This window comes from Acipenser ruthenus, chromosome 20, assembly GCF_902713425.1.
Source record: "Acipenser ruthenus chromosome 20, fAciRut3.2 maternal haplotype, whole genome shotgun sequence".
Classification (NCBI taxonomy): Eukaryota; Metazoa; Chordata; class Actinopteri; order Acipenseriformes; family Acipenseridae; genus Acipenser; species Acipenser ruthenus.
This window is the reverse complement of record NC_081208.1, coordinates 25,108,722-25,132,624: the sequence shown is the minus strand read 5'-3', so window position 1 is coordinate 25,132,624 and position 23,903 is coordinate 25,108,722. Positions and strand designations below refer to the sequence as shown.

The 23,903-nt window shown below is 36.9% G+C and overlaps 2 protein-coding genes across 2 annotated transcripts; one reads left to right on the top strand and one right to left on the bottom strand.

The window, feature by feature from the left end:
* Positions 1-2,483: 2,483 nt before the first annotated feature.
* On the bottom strand, positions 2,484-6,196 carry sult5a1 (sulfotransferase family 5A, member 1). Its single transcript, XM_034041822.3, has 6 exons — positions 6,023-6,196; positions 5,247-5,455; positions 5,013-5,139; positions 4,533-4,627; positions 4,089-4,269; positions 2,484-3,776 (listed from the first exon to the last, which is right to left on the bottom strand). The coding sequence occupies exons 1-6, from the start codon at positions 6,159-6,161 to the stop codon at positions 3,667-3,669; spliced, it is 861 nt and encodes a 286-aa protein (XP_033897713.2). The 5' UTR covers positions 6,162-6,196; the 3' UTR covers positions 2,484-3,666.
* An 8,448-nt stretch (positions 6,197-14,644) lies between these two features.
* Positions 14,645-20,874, top strand: dpep1 (dipeptidase 1). The gene is made up of 10 exons (XM_034041818.3): positions 14,645-14,961; positions 15,578-15,704; positions 16,854-16,986; positions 17,279-17,429; positions 17,777-17,846; positions 18,206-18,382; positions 18,773-18,857; positions 19,069-19,144; positions 19,246-19,381; positions 20,428-20,874. Exons 1-10 carry the CDS (start codon positions 14,849-14,851, stop codon positions 20,611-20,613), a joined length of 1,254 nt encoding a protein of 417 aa, XP_033897709.3. The 5' UTR covers positions 14,645-14,848; the 3' UTR covers positions 20,614-20,874.
* The last annotated feature ends 3,029 nt before the right edge of the window (positions 20,875-23,903 follow it).

The following is a 23,903-nucleotide window of genomic DNA, read 5'->3' as shown; positions in this document are numbered from 1 at the left end:
CTTAACCAAGCCTGACACCTAGTGGACAATAAAGGTTATTCAGACCAACATTACCTGTAAAATAAATGTATTTCCTTTTTGTCTTAGCTACAGTGCAGTGTATATGCATTTGTTTTCTACTTAAATGTTTGAAATATGAAGTCAATAGCACATTACTGGCATTGCCCATCTTTCATTGTTACAGTACATGTGTTTATTATTTCCTATTAAATACTGTTAAAGAGTGGCCAACGGTCAAGGCAGAAATGTCAGGAAAACACAGATTATAGCTTATAGCACACTTTCATTATTTACAGAATCAAAAAACAAAAAACTAAACGTAGAGCCTAACTACACTTTTAAGCACAGGCCTTAACTATTGCCATTCTAAGCAGCTCAGTGGTAAGAGTGTCAAAGGTGACAAGTTAAAATGATTTGTGCAAATGACAAACTTTCAATAGGGAAGTGGTCTGGGCCTGTCTGCCCAAATGTAGACAAACACCACTGCTCAGGACAAAACAGTCTGGGTTACTGTGGCAATGTGCCCCGCCACTGTGTGCATGTGTGTGTTATATGTTGTATGTTACGTGTTGTGTGTAAATTTTGGTGTACAGAGATGGCTGAACGGGATATAAATGGGTGTGTGCAGCACAAGTTATTTAAAATGTAATTGTATTTAAGCACGAGGTTGCACGTAATTAATTCACGTGCTGGGATTCAAGTGAATAATTAATTAGTAATTGAATCCCAGCACAACAGTATATATAGATGCACATTTCACTCACCTGGGGTTGGGTGTTCGGTGAGTGGAGAAAGGGATTGGAGACGGAGGTAAAGTTAAAGTTAAAAAGAATAGATAAAATATCTGCTCACCGTGTTTGTCTGTCTAGTCCGTTTTGTTTATCTGTTTATTTTGGCTCAAGTGTCGTGTTCTGTTTTGTGTTTAAAACCTTTTTATTTTGCAATAAACCTTCTTAACACCACCATTGCGTCTCAGTTTCACTCACCACTACTGTCTGTCTGTGTTTCTTCCGGGTCTGACGTGTCACCACTCAGCCAGCCTTGTGACAGTTACTCATGCTGAAAGAATAGTCTTTGACAGCTGACATACAATTTAACCCATTCCAAAAATAAACATCACCTTTAGATATTTCAAAATATATTGCATGTGTACGAAAGAATTTGACCCTTTACATTTGTACCAAATAAAAGCAGAGAGAAATGTAGTAAAGATTTGTAAAAGAGTAGGGAAAGCATGATAAAACACAGACAAGCATGGCAAACCAGTTAAAGTATGGTAAATGCATACATAGCAATTGGAAAGGCATAGCAAACTTCTATGTTTCAACTGGTTAGATATTTAAAACCAGGCTCTTTATGTACCTTGGTTATAGAAATCTTGTGAGTCTCTTTAGAGTATTTCTTTCCATAAAAATATGGCAGCAGGGAGGCTCAAAAAAACAAGAGTAATACCAGACCTACTGTCGTTTAGATCACTTGATTCACTTGTTTTCTCCTGCTTTTCAAGTAGTGTCTTAACCACTGCAGACTTGTTTCACAATAATTACAACACCAGAAAAGAGACACTGAAACAAATGTTAAATCAAACGTGTTGTGTAAAATGGATGACCACACGTGTTATGCATTTCTAGGTATAAGTGAAATGTGTGTTCCTTATGACAGCAGTTATTATTATTTGTTTATTTAGCAGACAACTTTATCCAAGGTGACTTACAGAGACTATGGTGTGTGAACTATGCATCAGCTGCTGAGTTACTTATAACATCTCACCTGAAAGACAAAGCAGATGGAAGTTAAGTGACTTACTCAGGGTCACACAATGAGTGAGCTGGGATTTGAACTGGGGATCTCCTGGTTACAGGCCCTTTTCTTTAACCACTGGACCACACAGCCTCCTGTGCAGCTAGTCCTCCATGATCTCATTCACTTCTCATTCACTTCTCATTCATTCAGGTCTCATTCACTTCCTACAGACTGCATATTTCAAGACAGTGCCGTTGACAAAATAAGTCAAATTTACTCTTATGAAATATTGTTGTTATATACCACAGTAAAAGCGAAAGTAAAGTACATCTGCAAGCATGGTAAAACAATGTGAAGAAAGCCAATGCAAAACACAGTTAAAATGCATGGTCACATTTACCGTCTGCTTACCATGGTGATTCTTTATATGGATTTGATGGGAGTTGGCCTGGTTAGTAATTGGATGGAAAAGCTCCAAGGAATACCAGGTGCTGAACTCAAATTACGTTTACTATGTTAAATAAAATAATTGCTAGAAAACTACTTTTAATTACATAAAACTTCAGAAAACATATTTTAATGTATATGAATGTTTAACTTTTGATAATATTTTGTTATCACAGAAAAAAAAGAAATCATCTACACATTTCCTGGTGGTATTTCATCCACTATAAAACACTCAATAGTAGTATTTAGTAATACTAAAAAAGTAATACTAAAAAAAAATACAAAACTCAGAATGACTTGAAAATTATGTTTTATTACTTTACATTGTGAATTGCTATTAAATACTAATTACTTTAACTTACTAAGGTGTACTTGCAGAGTGGGAAACTATATACAAGTAATTCAATGAATTCTTTCAAGAACTGCAGTTCCATTTTACATGTTAGCTAGTTCAGTGGTTTCCATTTTACCACTGACGTTGTTATCTGAGCTCACATTCCAGTGGCCTTTAAAAAGAAACATGGGTTTGATGATGGAGCAATTCATAGAGGAACAAAAAAACTAATATTTCCTCTTTTTTGTTATAATACAAAGTTTAGTGTGTGATAATTGTGATTACAACCGCAACCTGACCCCAGATAGGACATAACACATGCTATTGTACATACAACATGATTACAAGTTACAAGATTATCCTGTAGACAGAGCTAGTACTTAATGAATTGATGAATAAAGACTTGAAAAAGAAAAAGACTTCTAGTCAAAATGTTTCTCATTTCATTTTTTACATTTTTTTTATTGTTGTTATTTCTAAAAGGTATGCGTTAAACTGTTTGTTGAAAGTGTCTGGACTCTAAACACCTTGCCATGAGTTATTATCTGTCTGCTATTGATACGATTTGAAAAATTCATAAAGCTGCATATTCTATATATTAAAATATTGGGGGAAAAAAGGACAAACAAGGCATATTAATACAATAAAGTGCAAATACAAAACCATAGAAAACATCACACAACATCACATATGAAAAATATTAAAGTGGTTCAAAAACAATTATTATCTAACACAAAAATGTCTAAAAAACAGTGGTTTACAATAAAGCTTATGTTACGTTTTTTTTACAACTTGCTATAAAATTGCAGTACATTTCCTACAGTGGCAATACTACTAGATATGTGAGGTATAGAAGCAGCATAGCTTAACTGCACCAACCTGCATAGTACCACACTACAAAAGCAGAACGAGTATTTATAGTAGTTACACTGCAGTTACAGTGACATGTGCAGGTGTGATGGAGTTAATCTAGAGTCTAATGTACTATAATATATTCACTATCATATATTATAGTAAGATAGTAGGCTTTACTTCAGGTCTTTAGCATAACAAATCCTATTGACGTAGTCACAGTCACAGTGTGTCCAGTCCTTTGTGTTCTTTGGCAGGGAGAAAGAAGGACTTGTGTTACACAAGAGGAATCACTCCCAGATGAACTCCAGCTCGGAATCAAACATCTCTTCCTCGAAAATGTCGTCAAAGTGATTGTTCTGTTTGCTGCTGAAAAGTTCCTTCCAGTCTCCGGTTTTACCTGAAGAACAAGCAGAGCTTTAGAAATGTGCCACTTTGAGTCATTTGTATATTGTTAGCTGTGACACAAGATCACCTCATCCTGACTTCTTATGCAACTTGTTAGGTGGGTACTTTGTTGTTTAGGCAATATTGGCATGGAAGAACCGTATTGATTTTTATTTCATTCATTCATTATTTATTTATTTATTTATTTATTTATTTATTTATTTATTTATTTGCATATTCAGATGTTTGGTGCCAGGGATAAACTGGTTCACAGTTACAAAATATGATCAATCTGCAAACGATGTTGTAAGTACATGTTGCTCACCCTTCCTCATGAACTGGCTCTTACTGTGATCCATGACCTCGCTGGGTATGAGGGTGTAGTTCACCATGTTGTTCTCTTTCATGCTGTTGAAAGTGCAATGTCTCTGGATGCTCGTCAACTCCTCCGGCAGCAGGTGGCACTGTAGGAAACCACACAGCTTCTCCAGAGAGGCTCTCAGGTTCTGTGCAAAAAAGACAAGATTGATTTAGAAAAAAAGACCTGCTTCACTCAAAGAAGCCTTGCTGCTCTGTTTACAACCAGCAAAGCTTGCAGAGTGACACCATAAAACACAGAACTATAGCAACAAGAACTCAGGAATAAACTACTGCTCCACGGTGTCTGCGGTGTTAGACAGAGCAGTGACTGTTAAAATTGAAACTCATATGATCAAAATAACAATGTAATAATAATGCATATGGAAATATAAAATATCTGGAATCTTACATGCAACATCTCCTCATATGTGATGTAGAAGAAGTTGAGGTCATTTCTGTGATTGGTCCAGCCCTTGACATGGTCAAACCATGACCCGTAATGCACTGGATAGGAAAAAGGAACAACCCTATGTCAGTCTAAAGTCCTCAGACAATAAATATAATTCAGCATTCTATCTATCAACATTTACCAATGCAACTATCAACATGTAAATACACAGCTCTCTCCTCTTCTACTGAATATTATATATGTATTTTTGCAAAAGCAAAAGACAAAATGTTTCATTTAACATGCAGTGGATTTAAAAATATACCTGCTTTGCAAAGACTCTGACTCTGCTGAAACAGGAAATGGCAAGCAGCAGGAGATATGCCTTTCCTGTCTTGCGACAGCGGGCCTCAGTGACACATTTTGTTTCAATACTGCAAGCCACCAAGTAAGTATTTCTCTCTCTAACCACCCAGATATTCTGATATTTTTCCAGCCTACCTGTTCCCTCCATAAAATTGTCCAGGAACTCCTCGAATGTGTTGGGGTCAGGCAGGAATTTAGCCATTTTATGGAAGTGGTAGTAAGATACAGCAACATCTTTGGGGTTTCGAGCAACATAGATCACCTAGATCAGGACGCAAGAGAAATAGAGACCAAGAAAGAAAGAAGGTGAGACACTGGGTAACAGTACATTTTGCAGTTCACTCTCCTAACAATTGTCATGTCTGTTACCTTTGCCTTGGAGCCATGGAGAGCCGAGGCCAGGACTTCATAGGGCAGGTGTGTAGTGATGAGTCGGGGGCCCTGTGAGGCCCTCAGGACGTCCCGGAAGTAATACTGCTCCAGCCAGGGGGCCCGCGTCCAATTCGGTATGGTCTTTGCTGGAATTGGGTCTCCTCTGCTGGACACCAGGGTCAGGATCTCCTGCATCCAGGTGGTGCCTGTAGGGAGGAGAGAGGTGGTGGTGAGACATCAGGAAAAGCTGTGGTAACACTACGATTAGCTCTAGCTGAAGTGGGCCACTCCTCAGTCACTGAACATACAATTTATTATGAAATTCGTTTTCAGTATATTTATGGGCACACAATTCGTACTGCTACTCATCAAATACTGCGTCTGCGAAGCATACTGATCAATTAATTTTGAAATCTGTGACCACAATTAGGTTTATGATGTAAGACTTTGCTCTTTTTTGGTAAGTGTAATAACTTCATTAACCGCAAGTGAAATCTGCCTGCTTTTTTAACAACTTTGTGGCACACACGCAAAAAACAATTTCACAGTTCCTCCTTCTTTGTTGAGACTGCTTGGTTTTGTATCTTTAGATTCACTTGAAAAAGTTATCTGAGAAAAGCTACAGTACTTGCTATAGGGACATGTCCTGTGTTAAATCACCTGTTTATACACATTACTGTACCTGACAATACTTTTAAAAAGCTCTTTGGTAAGCTATTACAAGAATGATCGGCTGCATTGAAAACTGTACCTGACTCAGTACTGTGACTCACCTGACTTGGGGTAGGTGACAATGAGGGTGTCAGAGTCCTGGAATTCAAACTCCTGGGCGAAGCGCAGAGACTCCTGGGTGTGCAGGTGTCCTGGGAAGTCAGTCTGGTGGAAGCTCTCTGTGATGTCCAGTCTGGCCATTGTGTCAGAGTGGGAGGTGCTGTGTGAGCCAGTTTGCAGCAGCCCAAGTTATATACAGTTGCTGCAGAGGAAATGCTTGTCATTTGGGGTGGGGGAGTATGTGGTCTAGAGGCGTTTCAAGTTACAGCGGTGGAAAAAATCAATGTTTCTCAGGACTTTAATTAGATGCTAAATTAATCTGGTTTTTATAACCTTGAACACCAAAAAACAACAGGCATGTTTACTCAAATCGCGTCATTCTCACTTTTTTCAACAGAAAGGGAAAAAACAATACAATACAATATATATATATGAATATGTGCAGAGCTCTGCAGAGTGGCCATGTGTACGTTAGCATTTACTTTCTTTACTACAACTCATCTGACACATTTTAGCCTCATGTTTTGGTTTTGGTATTATTCTATTAACTTACACCTCCAAACACTCTCTCATTTGTGTGTGGTATGATTCTTTTACCAGTAAAGCACTGGTATTCCAATTAGCCTAATATATCAGCAGTGTGGAGTAGTGGTTAGGGCTCTGGACTCTTGACCAAAGGGTTGTGGGTTCAATCCCAGGTTGGGGACACTGCTGCTGTATCCTTGAGCAAGGTACTTTACCTAGATTACTGCAGTAAAAACCCAACTGTAGAAATGGGTAATTGTATGTAAAAATAATGCGATATCTTGTAAGTCGCCCTGTATAATGGTGTCTGCTAAATAATAAAAATAAATGTCATTGATTGATTTGTTTATTAATTAAACACTAAGCAAGCTTTTTCATAAATGCCAGCACAAATAATACACTGTTTCCAGCAACTGATTAAAAATTGCGAGGCAGTGCTCTCTTAATATATTAAACATTTGTTCCAGGACAACATTTCTTTGCAATAGGGAAAAACTATTAAATGGAAAACCAATTTAAATACATAACACAGAATAACATGTTAAATCAATCAATCAATCAATTTTTATTTTATATAGCGCCTTTCATAGTGGACCACCATCACAAAGCACTTTACAAGATACAGTGAAAAACAATGCATAATACATTAAATACAGTAAAAAAAAAAAAAAAAAGTTACAAGTAGCAAAGACACAACGGATAACAACAGATATCAGGCTTAAGAGAGAACAAGTAGGTCTTGAGAGTTGATTTAAAGCGAGCGATGGTGGGAGCATCACGCACCAAAGCTGGGAGAGAGTTCCAGAGAGTTGAAGCCATGAAGCTAAACGAGCGTTCTTCAAGTGTGGTGCGCTTTTGCTTGGGGCTAACAAGCAGGATCCATGTGCATCCAATTATTTCTTATTAGTTTATCAACTGTTTTGTCTTTCATACCTATTCATATATTATATACTGTAATATGAATTTAATATATAGACATATTAGTCTATGAGAAGAATTTCTTTTGCTTTTAATATCCATCTCAAGAAGAAACGCTTGTGGTCTTGAAAAGTACTATGTTACATTTTGTCTTAATGGCAATTTTTAATAAAGCATGTTTATAATTACACACTAGTTTCCAGTTATTTTTCTTTTTTAAAGGAGAAGCTTCATGAGGCTCAATGTAGTAATATTACAGTTACCAACTGCTACAGTCATATTAATACATGAGAGGGCTCAAAGCACAAGATATGCACAGCATTTGAAATACAAACTATTTCCATATATGGTTATTAATAAACAGTTTAATTAATTTCTACATATGCGGCTCTCAAAATTATGTTAACATTAAACAGATAAAAGCAGATAATATACTGTGAGAATGGAAGACAGGATGGCATGGCTCCAGTTATTTTCGTGTTTGCACAGTACGTTTTCATGACGTTATGGGATTCTGTGAGATTCTGTGGAATTCTGCTTCTGCTTATGTAATGCCATTAACAGTAAACCCAGAATCGACATTGTCAGAAATTGATACAAAAATCCTACACTCTCATGGGTTTTATAGGAACCCTTTATTGTGCAGTATGCGCTTTTAAATAATCTTATAGTGTCTATATACTGTACAGCTAACTTATTTCTGTACCTCTTACTTGCATGGTTATACCAAAAATTACTGGCTGTAATTTCTATGTAACATGCATGACGGGAGTTGCATAGAATACATTAATGTACTGTATTAAACATTTTTACATAATCTAAACATACAAATCACTTTTGTATTTTCTTGGGAACAGAAACTAGGTTTAGTTCTGATTTCCACACTCGCTGTGGACTGAGTCACATGCAGTTCAAGTTAGGTATATGAAATATGAAATAAGAAATAAGAAAATGAAATATAAAATATATGTATCACTAGGATAATCTGCTAATTAAGACTTCAATTGAAATGAAGGGAGCTTCAAGCTATGCATTCTCAAATAGTTACAATATAGACTTGGAATTCATGTTTTGGATATGGAATTAGGGTTTGGGATTTTGTATCATTACATTGCTGTCAAAGAAAATGACAGAGTTAGCATTGCGAAACCCAGCGCCAGAGGATACTTTATAGAAATACAAAAAAGTAACTAGAATGAACTAAAAACAATGTTCATTATAATATTTAATGGTGTTTTGCATGGAACAACATTTATGCAATGCCTGTCTGATGTCTACTTTATGTCTTTTGCAGTACCAAGAAACAGTTTCCTCATGTGGTCAGCAACCCAGTCTTTGTATCAGATTCTGCCGAGGGAAAGATCATGTTATTGACCTGGTAAATTCCCACCAAGAAAAATACCCAGCATCAGATTTCACTCTTATCTTATAAGATTCTCTTCTAGAACTTTCAGTGAAGATGGCGGAAATATTTAGCAATTTTGTTCTTTGAAATTTGTTTCCCAAACCAGACATGAGAGTAATTAGTTGTGAATGTGTGCATACTCTAAATGAGTCACATTTCATTGTTCTTGTAAAAATATACAAAACCCTGTTATTGTTCTGTTCAAATGTCGAGGGGAATAAACAGAAAGTGTAAAAAAATCCCTGATTCATGTTGTTTTTATTATTTAAATGTATCCTATTGTATTACTCATAGTTTTCCATTCAGAACATTGTACCAAGTTCTCTGAATAAAACCGCCATTGAAAATGGTGGTGGTTTTCTTCGAATTTCAATGTAGTAACATGTGCGTTTATTTTCTGTGACTATCAATGCTTATCATGCGGAAATTGCCCCACCCTTAGATCTGGTCCTCAATGGACAATATTCATAGATTTTCTGAGGAACTTGTTCCCCCTATGAAAACCAGTCTCCCCTGATGTTAAAATGGGACCCCTTAGAATTGGTCCCAACTTTCATAGAAAATGGGTTCCTTTTGTAAAGCAAAATACTGTCCCCTGGCAGTATTTTGCAACTATACACATAAAGACATAAAACTGAGGTCCTTTATATGTGACTCTGCAGCAGTTTGTATATCTATGCAAATGTGAATACATTTAGGGATGTAGATTTCCTGGGTACTTTACTCTTTTACATAATTAAATCTACAGTAAGTATAAAGCTGGTCATGGGTTCCCTGCATACAGGAGTGAAGCGGTTGGACATTTCTAAACACTTGCATACTCAATCATTCTTCTGTATTGAAGCTGCTAAGACATATGTAGATGAGGAAGGAGTACAGTTAAATCACTTGCAAAATCAAAGAAACACACATAAACCCACGTACACACTCACCCATGCACAACAGTTCAATACTGAGATAATGTGTTTGGTTATTTCCTCTCTGTTAAGAAGAAAGAGCTGTGGAATTGCATAAGAAACCACTCCTCTGCATTATTATTTGATAAAATGTGATAAAAGTGTTTCCCCGCAAACACCTCTCAGTAGAAAGGGTTTTACTGTACATCCCCATTATTTTTTTCCATTTCTTTACAGTAATATCTACATGAACTGACTTTTTGACACAAATACAAGTATAACTATATAATACAATTGATTAATTGTAGTTTCATGAACATCAAACTTTTATCAGTTGACCGGACACATTAACACTGAGGCAGTACAATGTGGACTCCATCACAAAAACATATTCAGTTTATCTTTACTTGAAAGGCTGAATGAAAGCCAGGTCCAGAAATGTTGGGTAAAATATTATATATAAAGAACAACAACATTTACACTCCAGAGAAGCAATGAGCACATGCAGTGGGACTATAGGGTTATACCTAAAATGATAAATCTGTAACAAGTGGTTTTACAGCATACTATCCGCTAGGAAAAATGCACCTCATAGATTGACAGACTACACAATTTAAGAATTCCTCTGAAATAAATAATTCTTCAGTCCTATTTTATTTTTTATTTTTTATTTTTTTTAGAAAGAACATTTGAAATGTTACAAAAAAAACACAACTTGATAGTGCCTTAAGAAAACTTCCATTACTGTATTTACTTGGTTGGTTCTTGTTTTGTAAAATGAACAGATGTTGTTTTTCTTCTTTCAAAGAAGAGAGGACTAATATCAAGCACTTTTTATTTACCAAATACAGTCTCCTTTTCAAAAAGCTGTCAGTACCCCCCCCCCCCCCCTATATAAATATAAATGAAAAAGGAAATCAAATGGAAGGGAGGTGAGACAAATGAGAACAAAGAGACCACAGATACCTGGCTGAAGTATTTTAAAGACAAGCTTGCCATACTATTTTTCTGGCAGCCACAGGATGGTGACTTACTGTTCCATGAAGACAGTCTTACACTATAAGAAACAGGGTCCACATTAACTTAAATAATTGAGATGACTACAGTACGCCTTAAGAGACGACTTTACATATTAACTTACATGAGTGAAAACACCCCTAATTCTCCTTCAGTGGTTTAATTTAGGGTTAAACACACTTTCTTTTTCCTACACTGTACTTGTTATATAAACAGAATACTCCATAAACATGTGTGGAGTGCTGTGTTTATTTCATTTATGAAGATGGTCTTAAATGACCCACTCTTGTCATTTGTGGAATAACAATTTTTCAGTGCCATAAGTAACAGTATATATATATATATATACTGTACTGTACATGTGGTAGGTATTTATGTGTTTTTACTGATGTACTGATGTCACATTTTACAATAAGCTTCCTTGTTCATCAGAAATGTATATGTGATTATCAATAATCATAAAAAAGATATGTTTTCATTATAAGAATCCTACCGGAAACCATACGCAGGAAGTACAGTGTATTAGTAACACTTCATAGAATGGTGGTCAAAAAAAGTTTGGTGGTCAAAATACAAGTAACTCACAAAAATTAATCTTTTGCAGACGTGATTGGAGAGGTGTTGAGACAGGACTGCTCCTTCACCCCCTAAAAAGAGAGTGGTCCCTTTAGGGTAGAGATATGCAGGCAAGCTCGCATACACACTGCTGAGAAACTGTGTGGGAGTCGGCCTTTATCACTTCATAATGTGCAAAAAAAGATCTTAAAAATCCTGTTATCAGATAAAGCAGCAGGCTTGCCCATGTGATCACAGCAATCTGGATAATCTCATAAAGATTGCAGTGTGCAGGCAGTCTACACTGATATGTGGGTGACGAAACCTTTTCAAAATGTCTCAAATCCTCCCTCAAGTTGACCTGAATTACTAATTCTGTATTTGTAATTAACTAAACTATTCAAGTTTCGCTAATGTGTTTCGGAATTCTTGGTAAAATATAAAAAATACATATTAAATCTTATACACTAAAATTCTCTCTTCTATTTGTTATTCTTTGTTCCATCATTTCATTTCTCACGTCTGAAAATACTGAAAAAAAATTATATGACAAATAGTGAACTTTATAGTATGACCCTTGGAGTATGTATTAGTATGGAGTATGACTTGTGTGTATGACTGCTAATATCTCTTTACTTAATAAATAACAGGTTCAACAGTATATATATATATATATATAAAAGGAAAAACAAAAGTAATCGATAAACTGAAAACTCACTTCATAATTAGCTACAACTTTTCGACCTCCTCTTCTTCAGATAGCATGATATAAATAGCTAGGTAGACTGATGTTTATTATTAGCATGTTTATTATTATTCAAATAGTGAGTTTTCAGTTCAGCCAATCTTGCTCGTTTGGTTGTTAGTAGCTTATTTATCCCAAAATCTCATCAAGCAGCTTCTTGAAGGATCCCAGGATGTCAACAACATTACTGGGGAGTTGGTTCCAGACCCTCACAATTCTCTGTGTAAAAAAGTGCCTCCTATTTTCTGTTCTGAATGCCCGTTTATGTGGTACTCCAATGGTTACCTCGCTCCATTTTGAGGTTTCTCCTTTAATCAGTACTTTCTGTTTCCTACATGTTAACCACTCCCTAATCCATGTCCATGCATTTCCTTGAATCCCTACTGCTTTCAGTTTGAGAATTCATCTTTTATGCGGGACTTTGTCAAAAGCTTTCTGGAAATCTAAATAAACCATGTCATATGCTTTGCAATTACCTATTGCCGATATTGCATCCTCAAAAAAATCAAGCAGATTTGTTATATGCCGTTTGAATTGTATTTCTTTTATCGCCTCTAGTCAGAAAACGACTCGGTCTGTCTTTGACCTGAATCTTATAATCTCATGTAGAACTACATATTCTTTTCATGTGTATAAATTGGTCACATGGAATGTTTTTAATCATGTGTTTTGGATGATTATGCATGCAGAATGGTATTTCTGTCTGTAGGTTTACGAACGATTGATGTAGAAAGTTTCCCATCGTCGCACTCTCGTCATGGAGTACAGTCAAACTGAGATACATTTCCTTGATCTGTTAATTACAAACAATACCGATTAAACGCTTTATTACGAAATAAATAGATTTTTGTTGAAGAATACAAATGAGCAGGAGTCAAGTATTTAATCATTTTTGAAGCAAAATGACGAGAGCGACCATGAATGTCCCTACGGAAACTCTTTCTGTAAGCCATCAAAACTGAAAGTTTGGCTGAAAGAACTCCATCGATAAACTAACAACTTCAACTTTCCTTCACTGCATGTAATTACCTTATACTGGTCAGCACCTCGCCTATATATATATATATATATATATATATATATATATATATAACATTAAAAAAGTACGAAAATAGTAGTGTAAATAGCACAGCATTTCGGATATACCCAAATATGTGCAAGGAAGGAAATGTCACAGGTCTGATAGCAATCATGTGGCTTCACTACGTACTGCACTGGTAGAGTTATTCTCTACGTAGGGAACTTTCAAATCATCTTTTGATAAGAAAAGGTTATGTTACCTAATATGGAATAGGTTGTTGTAAAGAATACTATTTCAGAAATATCAATTTCTATACAATGATAGCTCTTTGGAGAACATTTGGTTGATGATATTTTCTGTTATGTGCTAGTCGTGAAATGAGACTAAATTACAACATTCCTGTAATGAATATATAACTTCAAATTCCATTTTAAGCCCTCCTGAAAGTGCACCCAGGTATTTGCTGTGCAATTCTTTCTGTTTGCTATCTTTTTTTCCAACGCTTATACTGTAGTATATATGTACTGTGTTCTACAATGGACTATAAGACTAAAAGTTACAAAAGTTTTTACTCAATTTGCCGATGAAAAACAAAAAAGTATTGCCTTTTCCTGTAAGCAGCCCCATGCAATTGGTGAGAAACTGTTATTACCTGTCTCAGCGTGGACAGCATTAAAGATTATTCTAGGTAAGGAGGCTGCACAAAAAAATCCAATGTGTCCTGCTGTTGAATAATACTGTGCAAAGCAAAGACTACATGAAGACATGTCAGATGCTAGAGGTTTGCAGCTGATTGAACAGCTTTGCTCTCCAAATTGATTCTGTACAACAGTATGCATTTTTATAGGTACTGCAACCTTACTGTGTTGCTACTCTTACATTTGAGTGATACAGTGAGTATGTTGTATTCGTGTGGTTGAACTTTGACTTAAAATTTAAGGCAGTAGTATTTGGTTCGGTCTGCATCAGTTTTCCAACATCAGTAAAACAGTTTGTGCAGCCATAGAGACACATTGTGAGCAGGATTTTTATTAGAGCTTCAGTAAGTGTTTTGTACGTTCTCAGTTTTACTCCCAAAGCGGTATAATGGTTGTTTCAAAATACATCACTTTATATGGAGCTCTCTAATTAAATAGCAAGTCTTTTGTTGGAATTAATGCTAGTAGGCCTCTCGGTGATCACCAGTACAGTACCTGGTGGCAGTGGGTGCAAAAGGTTTTCCAAATGGGGGAAAAAGACAACAAAAAAATGTAGCATTCACCAAAAAAAGCACTTCATATGTTTTCGGTAGCTGTGAATTTGGTTTGCCCCGCACACTTTGAACACATTTTGCAATGGATTTGGAAAAAGTATTGCACAGTGGTGCTTCCGGGATAATTTATTATGTCACCAGAAAATGTTATCAGCATTGTCCATTCTACCAATGGCAACCTCTTACCACTGTATCATTACTGTATCATTGTGTCCTTGACACTTTGTACAGAACAACTGACAATCACTGACATGGAATTACACATTAACTCAGACTGTAGCAGAACAGTTATAGACCACCTCAGGAAAAGATTCAATCTTTCAAGTCAGAGACAGAGTGACAGAGAGGGTGTGGAGACGGACTGACTGGGAGTCTGGTATTTGAAGGGAAAGATTCAAAATAAGAAGTGAAGCAGGGAAAGTATCAAGGAGAGCGACAGAAGGAAGACAATAAGGAATATACTTTATACAGTTTTTTTTAAAAACATTAAAACAATGTATTGGCGTTTGATACTATTGAATGTGCTGAGCGGGTTTATCAACTGCTCTGCAGACATTAACAGGGAAAAAGCAGAGAGACTAATGGCAGAGACACCCTTAATAGATGGGTAAGTTATCATTCAAATGCTTTGTAATTCATATTTAATAGGTTTTGTTATTTTATAGATGCATGCAGAAATTCACAACATCCAAAAACCGAAAGGATACGCTAAATATAATAAACACAGAGCAAGTCGAACAAAAAGGATGTTCCTCTAAATCCGGGTATATTTGAAAGAAGACCATTGTAATTCACAGCACCTCTCAAACCCTACATTTGTAGAATATTATACCAATTTGAAAAGAAGAAAACATGCCTTGAATTAAACAGTTTAAAAAATTGTGCAGTAATTTATTGCTCCAATTGGATATCTCCAACTTTCTTAAAGGAATAAAACAGTATAGTAATGCAAGCAAAAACTTACTCTAGGATTACATTTTAATTTAGTTTTGTTATAGCCACTTTTTATAAAGCCACTATAAGGAAAGTGAAATTAAAATGAATTTCTAGGGTGAGTTACAGGAAGGTGCACTTAAATTAGTTGAATTCTGTTCAAATTATTTGTTAACATTTATATGAACCCAGGGAATATTTAGCAGAAATAGTGATGGTGAAATGCTGGTTGTTGTACCCTGCAATGTAATTTCCTGAGCGTCCCTGTTTATTTATTGTTTTATCTTTAGACACAATGACCTTCCTTGGCAGATGAGGCAGCTCTTTAACAATGAGCTGGAAAAGATGGACCTTAACACACTGGAAAAGACTCACACCAACATCCCAAAGATCAAAGCTGGCCACCTCAGTGCTCAGGTACTGTGAGGTCATGACACTGACACAGACCGCATACTATATACCGTTTTACTCTGTCATATTTCATTTTTGGTATGTGAATGACCATTTTCAATGTTTCCTTTCTACCTTACCACTAGATACTACCCGAAAGATCTCTAGACCATAGAGAAGGCACCTTACAAAGAATATGTATAATGCAATCAACAGGTTTTCATATTAGCAACTTTGTGCCGGTTCATGTTAACACTGCCCCTGTTCATGATGAATACATGTTAGTTTAATATGTAGAAAATGTGGAGGCAGTGTGGTCCAGTGGTTAAAGAAAAGGGCTTGTAACCAGGAGGTCCCTGGTTCAAATCCCAGCTCACTTGCTGACTCACTGTGTGACCTTGAGGAAGTCACTTAACCTCTGAGGCAGTGTGGTCCAGTGGTTAAAGAAAAGGGCTTGTAACCAGGAGGTCCCTGGTTCAAATCCCGGCTCACTTGCTGACTCACTGTGTGACCTTGAGGAAGTCACTTAACCTCTGAGGCAGTGTGGTCCAGTGGTTAAAGAAAAGGGCTTGTAACCAGGAGGTCCCTGGTTCAAATCCCCCCAGCCATTGACTCATTGTGTGACCCTGAGCAAGTCACTTAACCTCTTTGTGCTCCGTCTTTCGGGTGAGATGTAATTGTAAGTGACTCTACAGCTGATGCATAGTTCACACACCCTAATCTCTGTAAGTCACCTTGGATAAAGGCGTCTGCTAAATAAACAAATAATAATAACCTCCTTGTGCTCCGTCTTTTGGGTGAGATGTTTTTGTAGGTGACTCTGAAGCTGATGCATAGTTCACACACCCTAGTCTCTGTAAGTTACCTTGGATAAAGGTGACTGCTAAATAAACAAATAATAATTAATGTTTACATCTGAATTCTTCTGTAATCAGAAAGTTGTTACTCTATAATTACATTGTAATTGATGGAAAATACATTTTATTTGCCCAATTCAAACTTTGCCTGTCCGATGTACACTTTCTGATCAGGAGGACTGGGGATTAACAGGATACTATAGCCAACCTCTTCTTTTTACACCAGGTGCTTTTAGTAGGTGAGCTGCAGCGGACCCCATCTGGTCTGATTGATGTGAAACCCCTGCAGTATTGGTAATTAGTGAATCTCTTTCTGCAGTTCTGGGCTGCTTATGTACCCTGTGAGTCTCAGTACAAGGACGCAGTGAGGCAGACTGTGGAGCAGATTGATGTTGTGCACCGCTTGTGCCGTCTCTACCCTAATGACTTGATGTTTGCCAGAAGCACCGATGGTGAGTGAGGGGTGCAGGGCATTAGTACATGTGGAAGGTGAGGGAACTGATTTTGTACTTGTTCATTTTGTGCGGTTTGGAAATCTTTATATTGCCATTAAGTTTGCATCATGAATGCATGAGCCTGACTGGTGTTCACTAGTGCAAAACGTATATATATATATATATATATATATATATATATATATATATATATATATATATATATATATATATATATATATAAATCTGGTTCTTGGAATACACTTTGTAAATCAGAATGTATTGACCATCCACATGATTCCCTGTGCAGATATTTTATCTGCGTTCCAGCAGAATAAAACAGCCAGCCTCATTGGAGTGGAAGGGGGTCACTCCATTGACAGCAGCCTGGGCACTCTGCGCATGTTCTACAATCTGGGGGTGCGCTACCTCACGCTCACACACAGCTGCAACACCCCCTGGTAAGCCTGCTACTCGCTTGCTCATAGATGGAGAGGGACAACCACACTGGCTATTGCAATAAGTCACATCAATTTAGGAAGAAATTACTCAGAGAAACAAATTATAGCAAGTAAAATAAACCAAAACGAAACATATAAGGTATGTCATTTCATCTCAGGATTCAGGTTGATAAATCACTAGTGCTATGTAAGCCACTGAAGAGCACTAAAGCAAATCCAGCCTTTTTTAAACAGTTGGGTGTACTTTTATTATTATTATTATTATTATTATTATTATTATTATTATTATTATTATTATTATTTTCAAAATCTACTAGGTTTTCTGATCCTATGTTCTCTGATTTTAGGGCAGATAACTGGCTGGTGGACACTGGAAAGGACACAGCAATAAACAATGGCTTATCAGATTTTGGAAAAGTAAGCAAATTCTTTCACCCACCCTTACAATGCAATCACACTACAACGGGTCCAGTGGTGGAATGATACCACAGTGATTTTGTCAAACCAGCATATCACAAAGATATGAACAGTAGTCACGCAGATAAGTTTAAATGATCAAACTGCTGGACAGTTAAAAGAAATAACTATGTCTATGTGTAATACATATTTGAATCACAGACTGAAAACGGTGAGGTATTTCAAGCCATTTCACAACTGGGACTCGTTCACAACTAACACTCTGTTCAGTGCTACTTAATTTCAATATAATTGTTTAAGAACATGTCACTATATTTAATGTGTTTAATTTCAGTGTGGGATTGCATGTCTGTTCATAGGAACTGATTAAAGAGATGAACCGGATAGGAATGCTGATTGACTTAGCACACGTTTCTGAGAAGGTGATGAACCTTGTTCTGGAACTATCCAATGCCCCAGTCATCTTCAGCCACTCCTCAGCCTATGAAGTGTGCAACAGCAAGCGCAACGTTCCTGATGACGTCCTCTTAAAAGTGGCAAGTGACGTCTTTGTATGAAAATGAACTGCACGAGCGATGTAGAGTTACTACAGTGGCAGTTTACTATGGTAGCAGGCCATTGGGACAATGGGACTACAATTATTTTTATATTTTGACATACCAATGGAATCACAATCCCATGCATGCTGGTTATCCATTGCAATAGCATAAAGTACCAGTGTGTCATCATATAAGAGCCACTGACTTTGTAATATCTGTTACAAATCTCCATCCATGTATATTGCTATTTTAACCAAAGTTTACCAATATTTGTTTGGGCTGTATAGTAGATAAATATTTAAAATAAAAAACGAATAGCAATCAACAATACTAAGCATTGAGTTGCAAACAAAGTTTCTTAGTAATCGTGCTTGTTTTTTTTCCCAGGCTCAAAAGAAGGGAATCGTAATGGTGAACTTTTACAATGATTACGTCACCTGCCAGAAAACTGCCAATCTGTCAAATGTGGCAGGTCAGTGCTTTATCACATAGAGCAGGGTCAGGCAATTCCAGTCCGGGAGGGCCTTCCTGTCATGTTAAAAATACAGTATTTACTTGATGCAAATATTGTGCAATGCATCTATTTTAATTTGAATTAAGCCATAATATGAAATTTGACTAAATGTATCATAAACAGGAATGGGACTAGCCTTTCAGAAAGATTTTTTCTACATTCCCTTTAGATCACTTTGACCACATCAAGAAGGTGGCTGGCCATGAGATCATTGGCTTTGGAGGGGACTATGATGGAGTGACCAGGTGACAGCGACTTGGCCACTGAGGCTGCAATACATTCCATTAAGACACAAGGCAGTCCAAGTAGATTAGTCCGTCTTTCTCATCAGCTGTTCTTACTCCAGGGTCCCAGAAGGATTGGAGGATGTCTCCAAGTACCCTGACCTGGTGGCTGAGCTGTTGAGACGAGGCTGGACTGACATTGAGGTGAAGGCAGCGCTGGGAAACAACCTGCTCCGAGTCTTCAAGGAGGTGGAGAAGGTGAGCATGCTAACATCCTGCTTCTCCATTACAAAGCATTACATGGCTGTTGTCTGACTGGGCTCACCCTTAATATTGTAACTAGCTCATGTATATACCGTAGTCACTTGCCCCCTTGCCAGGAAAAGTGGCGTATTTAAACTTTTAGTGTGATAACACTCACAGACATCAGATATGGTGGTAGTCTTATACCATCGTTTGGTGCCTCCATCTGCCACATTTCAGTGTGCTCTGGAGAATGGGTTTTCCAGAACAAAAGCATGATGTGGTTGAGTTAAGAAACCCCTTGTATATTGTAATGGATTATATTCCTTGAATGTCTTTGTGTTCAGTCCTACCAAGGTTTCAGCCATATTGCACTGGGTCTTTGTTACGCTCAGGCAATCTATGGGAAATGCCTGCTATGTTATGTCCAATAAACAGCACAGTGACTGCAATAAAAATATACTGCATATGTACAAACTAGTGAGAAGTAACACTACTTAACAGAGATAACTCATCCTGGCAACCATAAAAGCTTTGTATTATTATGAATCCCTTACTAAAGCACTGATAAAAGTATCTCGAGCATTGTAAAAAAAAACACAGATAACTATATGAGAAAAGCACAGTAAACTGCAAGCACTGTGTTTAAAATTAGGGATAAGGGCCTGGATTTTCCACTTGCCCTTGTTATGTGTTTTGATATGTTTACAAAACATGTTAAGGTAAAATTGCAATATCATTACAGTTCGGTGATAAATAGGCCCAGTGTTGTTGTGGGGTTTTATTTTACTAGATTGCATTGCCACCATTAGGCTTAGCAGGTATCTATCATGGTTTAATGAGAGCTCTGCATACAACTGACTTGTTGAGGTTCGTATTGAATGTCATTGAACAGGTAAAAAACATTGCAAAATAACTATGCTTTTAAAGTGTGTATGATTGACTTGATTTCCTCTAAGCCACCACAGCTATACTGGAACCACAATAGCTATAAATTGTAATATCTGTGACGGCATCATCATTTCAATTTAATCCATTACTTCTCCTTGCTTATTTTTAAGGTGCGGGACTCAATGAGTAGTGTTAAGCCTTATGAAGTTCCCATTCCCTATGCTGAAGTGGTGAACCCATGCAGGACCATGTATGGCTATCCGCCCCAGGACAATGCAGGGAGCATGGTCTCTCTGGGACTACATCTCCCTGTACTCACACTGCTGTTGCACGGCACCATAGTTTGGCTCTTTTAACTCCTCTGCAGTTGTCTATTTCAGAACAGGAATCTGTTTTCCAAAGCATTACAAAGTGTAGTAATATATTGTAAACTATAGAAAATGCTTAGAATTAGCAAGGTAAATTACAAAATGACAGTGAAAATGTAGCATGGTTGGCCCTTATTTGGGCTAATCCCTTTAAAGGAGTGATAACTATGACTTTAAAATAAATTTTCTTATTGGTATCCTTATTGCCGTGCTGAAGATCTTTTCAAAATAAAATGTGCACACATATCACTTCCTTTGGTGAAATGTCATTTCTACAGCCTGGCTGAAAGACCTCGCTTTGGTAGAGCAGTGAGACTGATGCAGGAAGCGTTCCAGGAAGAGCAGCCTGAGTTTAACAAATCTATACAGTTTTATTAAAAAAGATCAAAATAATAAAGATAAGGGGATGCGTGATTATTTTGACAAGGTAAATAAAGATCAAATTATATTACAGATCTAGTTATCATTCCAGCAGCACAGGTGTGAAGCATTCACTGTTGAAGACAGGGTTAGTTTTAGTGATATTAATCTACGTTTGCAGAAGCAAACAAGGAAGGGTTTGTATCTTTTATGAACTCCTGCAGGGCAGTAAGCAGTTAAATTGGTTGAAATAGAAGCCAGTCTAGCTTGTAATTTCTCTTTTTCCAGGACCTTGGCAAATTGCTTTTATTATCTTAATTCTGGGCTTTATATGTACCTTAGATAGCAATAAATGTATAAACCCAAACTATAATAGGATTCTGCTAAGCAGACAGTTTATTTAGTTACCTATAAACTGAAATAAAAATTCTGCCTGGGCTTGTTTTCCCAAAGGTTACTCGTTTTATATATACTCATTTGTACTTTATACAGATATGCAAATTGAACAATGTATGCGTTTGACTGTGTAAACTTTGTAAACTAAGTGTAAACTGTGCTGGAAAGTAATATGATAGCAGAGATAAACACTATACTTTTAGTATGAATTTGTTTTCAAATGTGTTTTGACCAGGTCTATAGTATTGGTTTTTATATGATTGCTTAAAACTGTCCTCACTCCTTTGTAAACTCAGTATATTAACATTGGAAAATCTTGCCCTTGAATTGGTTCAGAGATATAGTTCATTGAAAAGCTAGCAAACCATTGTATGTATTGTTTAACCAGTAGGTCTAGCATGGTATCTTGGTAGAAACCAGTCTAAGCCTGATCTGTGTCTCTTGTACTGTCTCACATGCCCACTCTGAGGCTGACTGTGTTATACTTTCAGTTGTTGACCTGTCAATCAAAGCTGGTCTTTGTAAAAAAAAACAAAAAACATGTGTTTAAAATAAGGGATAAAGGCCCAGATTTTCCACTTGCCCTTGTTAGCGTGTTTTGAAAATGCCTTTCCATTTTAGATATATATCCCAATAAACAATTGTTGTTTCCGTAATATACTTTGGAGTATACCCAAGTCTCATAAACTGGATCCACAAATTGCTAAGGGATTGTGGTTTAGTGTCTCTGCAGGCACCAGGACCACATATAACATTGAGAGACTAATTTACCTCTCCCCCAGGTACAATATAGCCATGAGTCACTGTAAACAGTATGTGTTTATTTGCACCATTGTATTGCTTGTAAAGAATATTGTACCTACCCAACCTGTAAAAAGTCACAAGTGCCTGAGTAAATTGAGGAAGTTGTGTGTTATATATATATGTCTGTAGTCAGACATGAAAAATCACTAGGCACGTGCCCATGCAAATGATAAGCCACACTGGTTAACTATTGTAGCGTGCACGGGGACAGGCAGCAGCAGGGCTGGTAGGTGACGTAATCACTCACGAAGACATAAGCCCGATATAAACACCTTGCACAGGAGCCGACTCTTGTACAGCTGTATCGGCGCTATGCTTTAGTGCGGGAGGTTCCTAGCGCCTGCCCTCCGGCTGTGGGAGGATTGCCTCGCGTTGTGTGATGCCGCCTTCCTGCGTTAACAGAGATCGCTATACTATGTTAAAAGCCATTGCACGGTCCAAACACAGGAAAAGCATGGTAATTGCAGTGCACATTTTCCACGGTAAACTCTGATACATTTTAAAGTCTGAATTAAATAAAAGATTGTGGCACACTCATATCTATAGCCTACTTTTTGTGATTTATTTAGATTATTCGTTTGTTACAAAAGTACAAAGACAAAGAAATACAAAAACAAAAAGATTTTGTGTGTGCGTTTGTGCTTGAACAGTTGTGCTTGCATTTGACTACAGTATCCTGCTTTGCAGAGCTAAGTTGCACAGTCTGCAACCGTGCTTCACGCGCACAGGAGCGCTTGCCATGCTATAGTTCCTTATACTGGACTATTGATGCTACCTTTCACCAGCGCTAACAATGTAAAAAAATCCTGATGAAGAACAAGTAGACAAATTGAGTTTTTAACGCAGCCAAAACCCGCACTTACATTTAAGATGTAATATATATTACTTTACCATAAATAAGTGCTACACATGTATTACAAAAAAGATGTTATAAAGTATGTATTTATTTATCTGCTTTGCTTGTTTTTGTCTCACAATGTACAGTACCAGAACCGCTGTTTATTTTTTATTTGTTTTAATCCGATGAGATCAAATGCGGTAGGTCCAGAAAAAAAAAACATCTAATCACAATGTCGTGTAAAATTAAATTGTCCAGAACTGTCAGCGGATACATTCTTTAAAAATAAATTGAAAAACAATTGGAATTCGTAATTTCATTGGATGCAGAGCTCCAGAAAAGACAGGGGAGGACGTGATATACTATACAGGTCATTGTGGTGGTTGAAGTTCTGCGCTGGTGAAGACCTCATAAGCCAAAGGAATAGAAAAAGAACATGCACGATTTAAAAAAAAAAACAAAAAAAAAACTAGACCACCAAAGACCGTATTTACCCGCTAGATGCTTTCAAAACAAGCCACATTTCGCTGAAAAATCGCCAATCTGGCAACACTGACTGGGCAGTAAAATATTCGGATGCGAGACGCATTCATTACCTATTAAATGTCACTTCAAGCTCAATGAAGAAATACAACGGGCATTTGGATCATTTTTGTTTAATAAATCTATATTTTGTTGGCGTTCCTGTACTTTTGGATATAGCACTACACCACTGATTATAATGGCTATGGCACCACCATAACTAGGATTTTATTCTGTCTTGAATGGTCATTTTTTATGATTCTTTCAAATGTAAAGGTTTTCTTTTTTTCTTTTTCTGATGATATCGTGTATTGCATGTTTGTTCCGGAAACCTAAATTTAAAATGTTGAACTCGTTT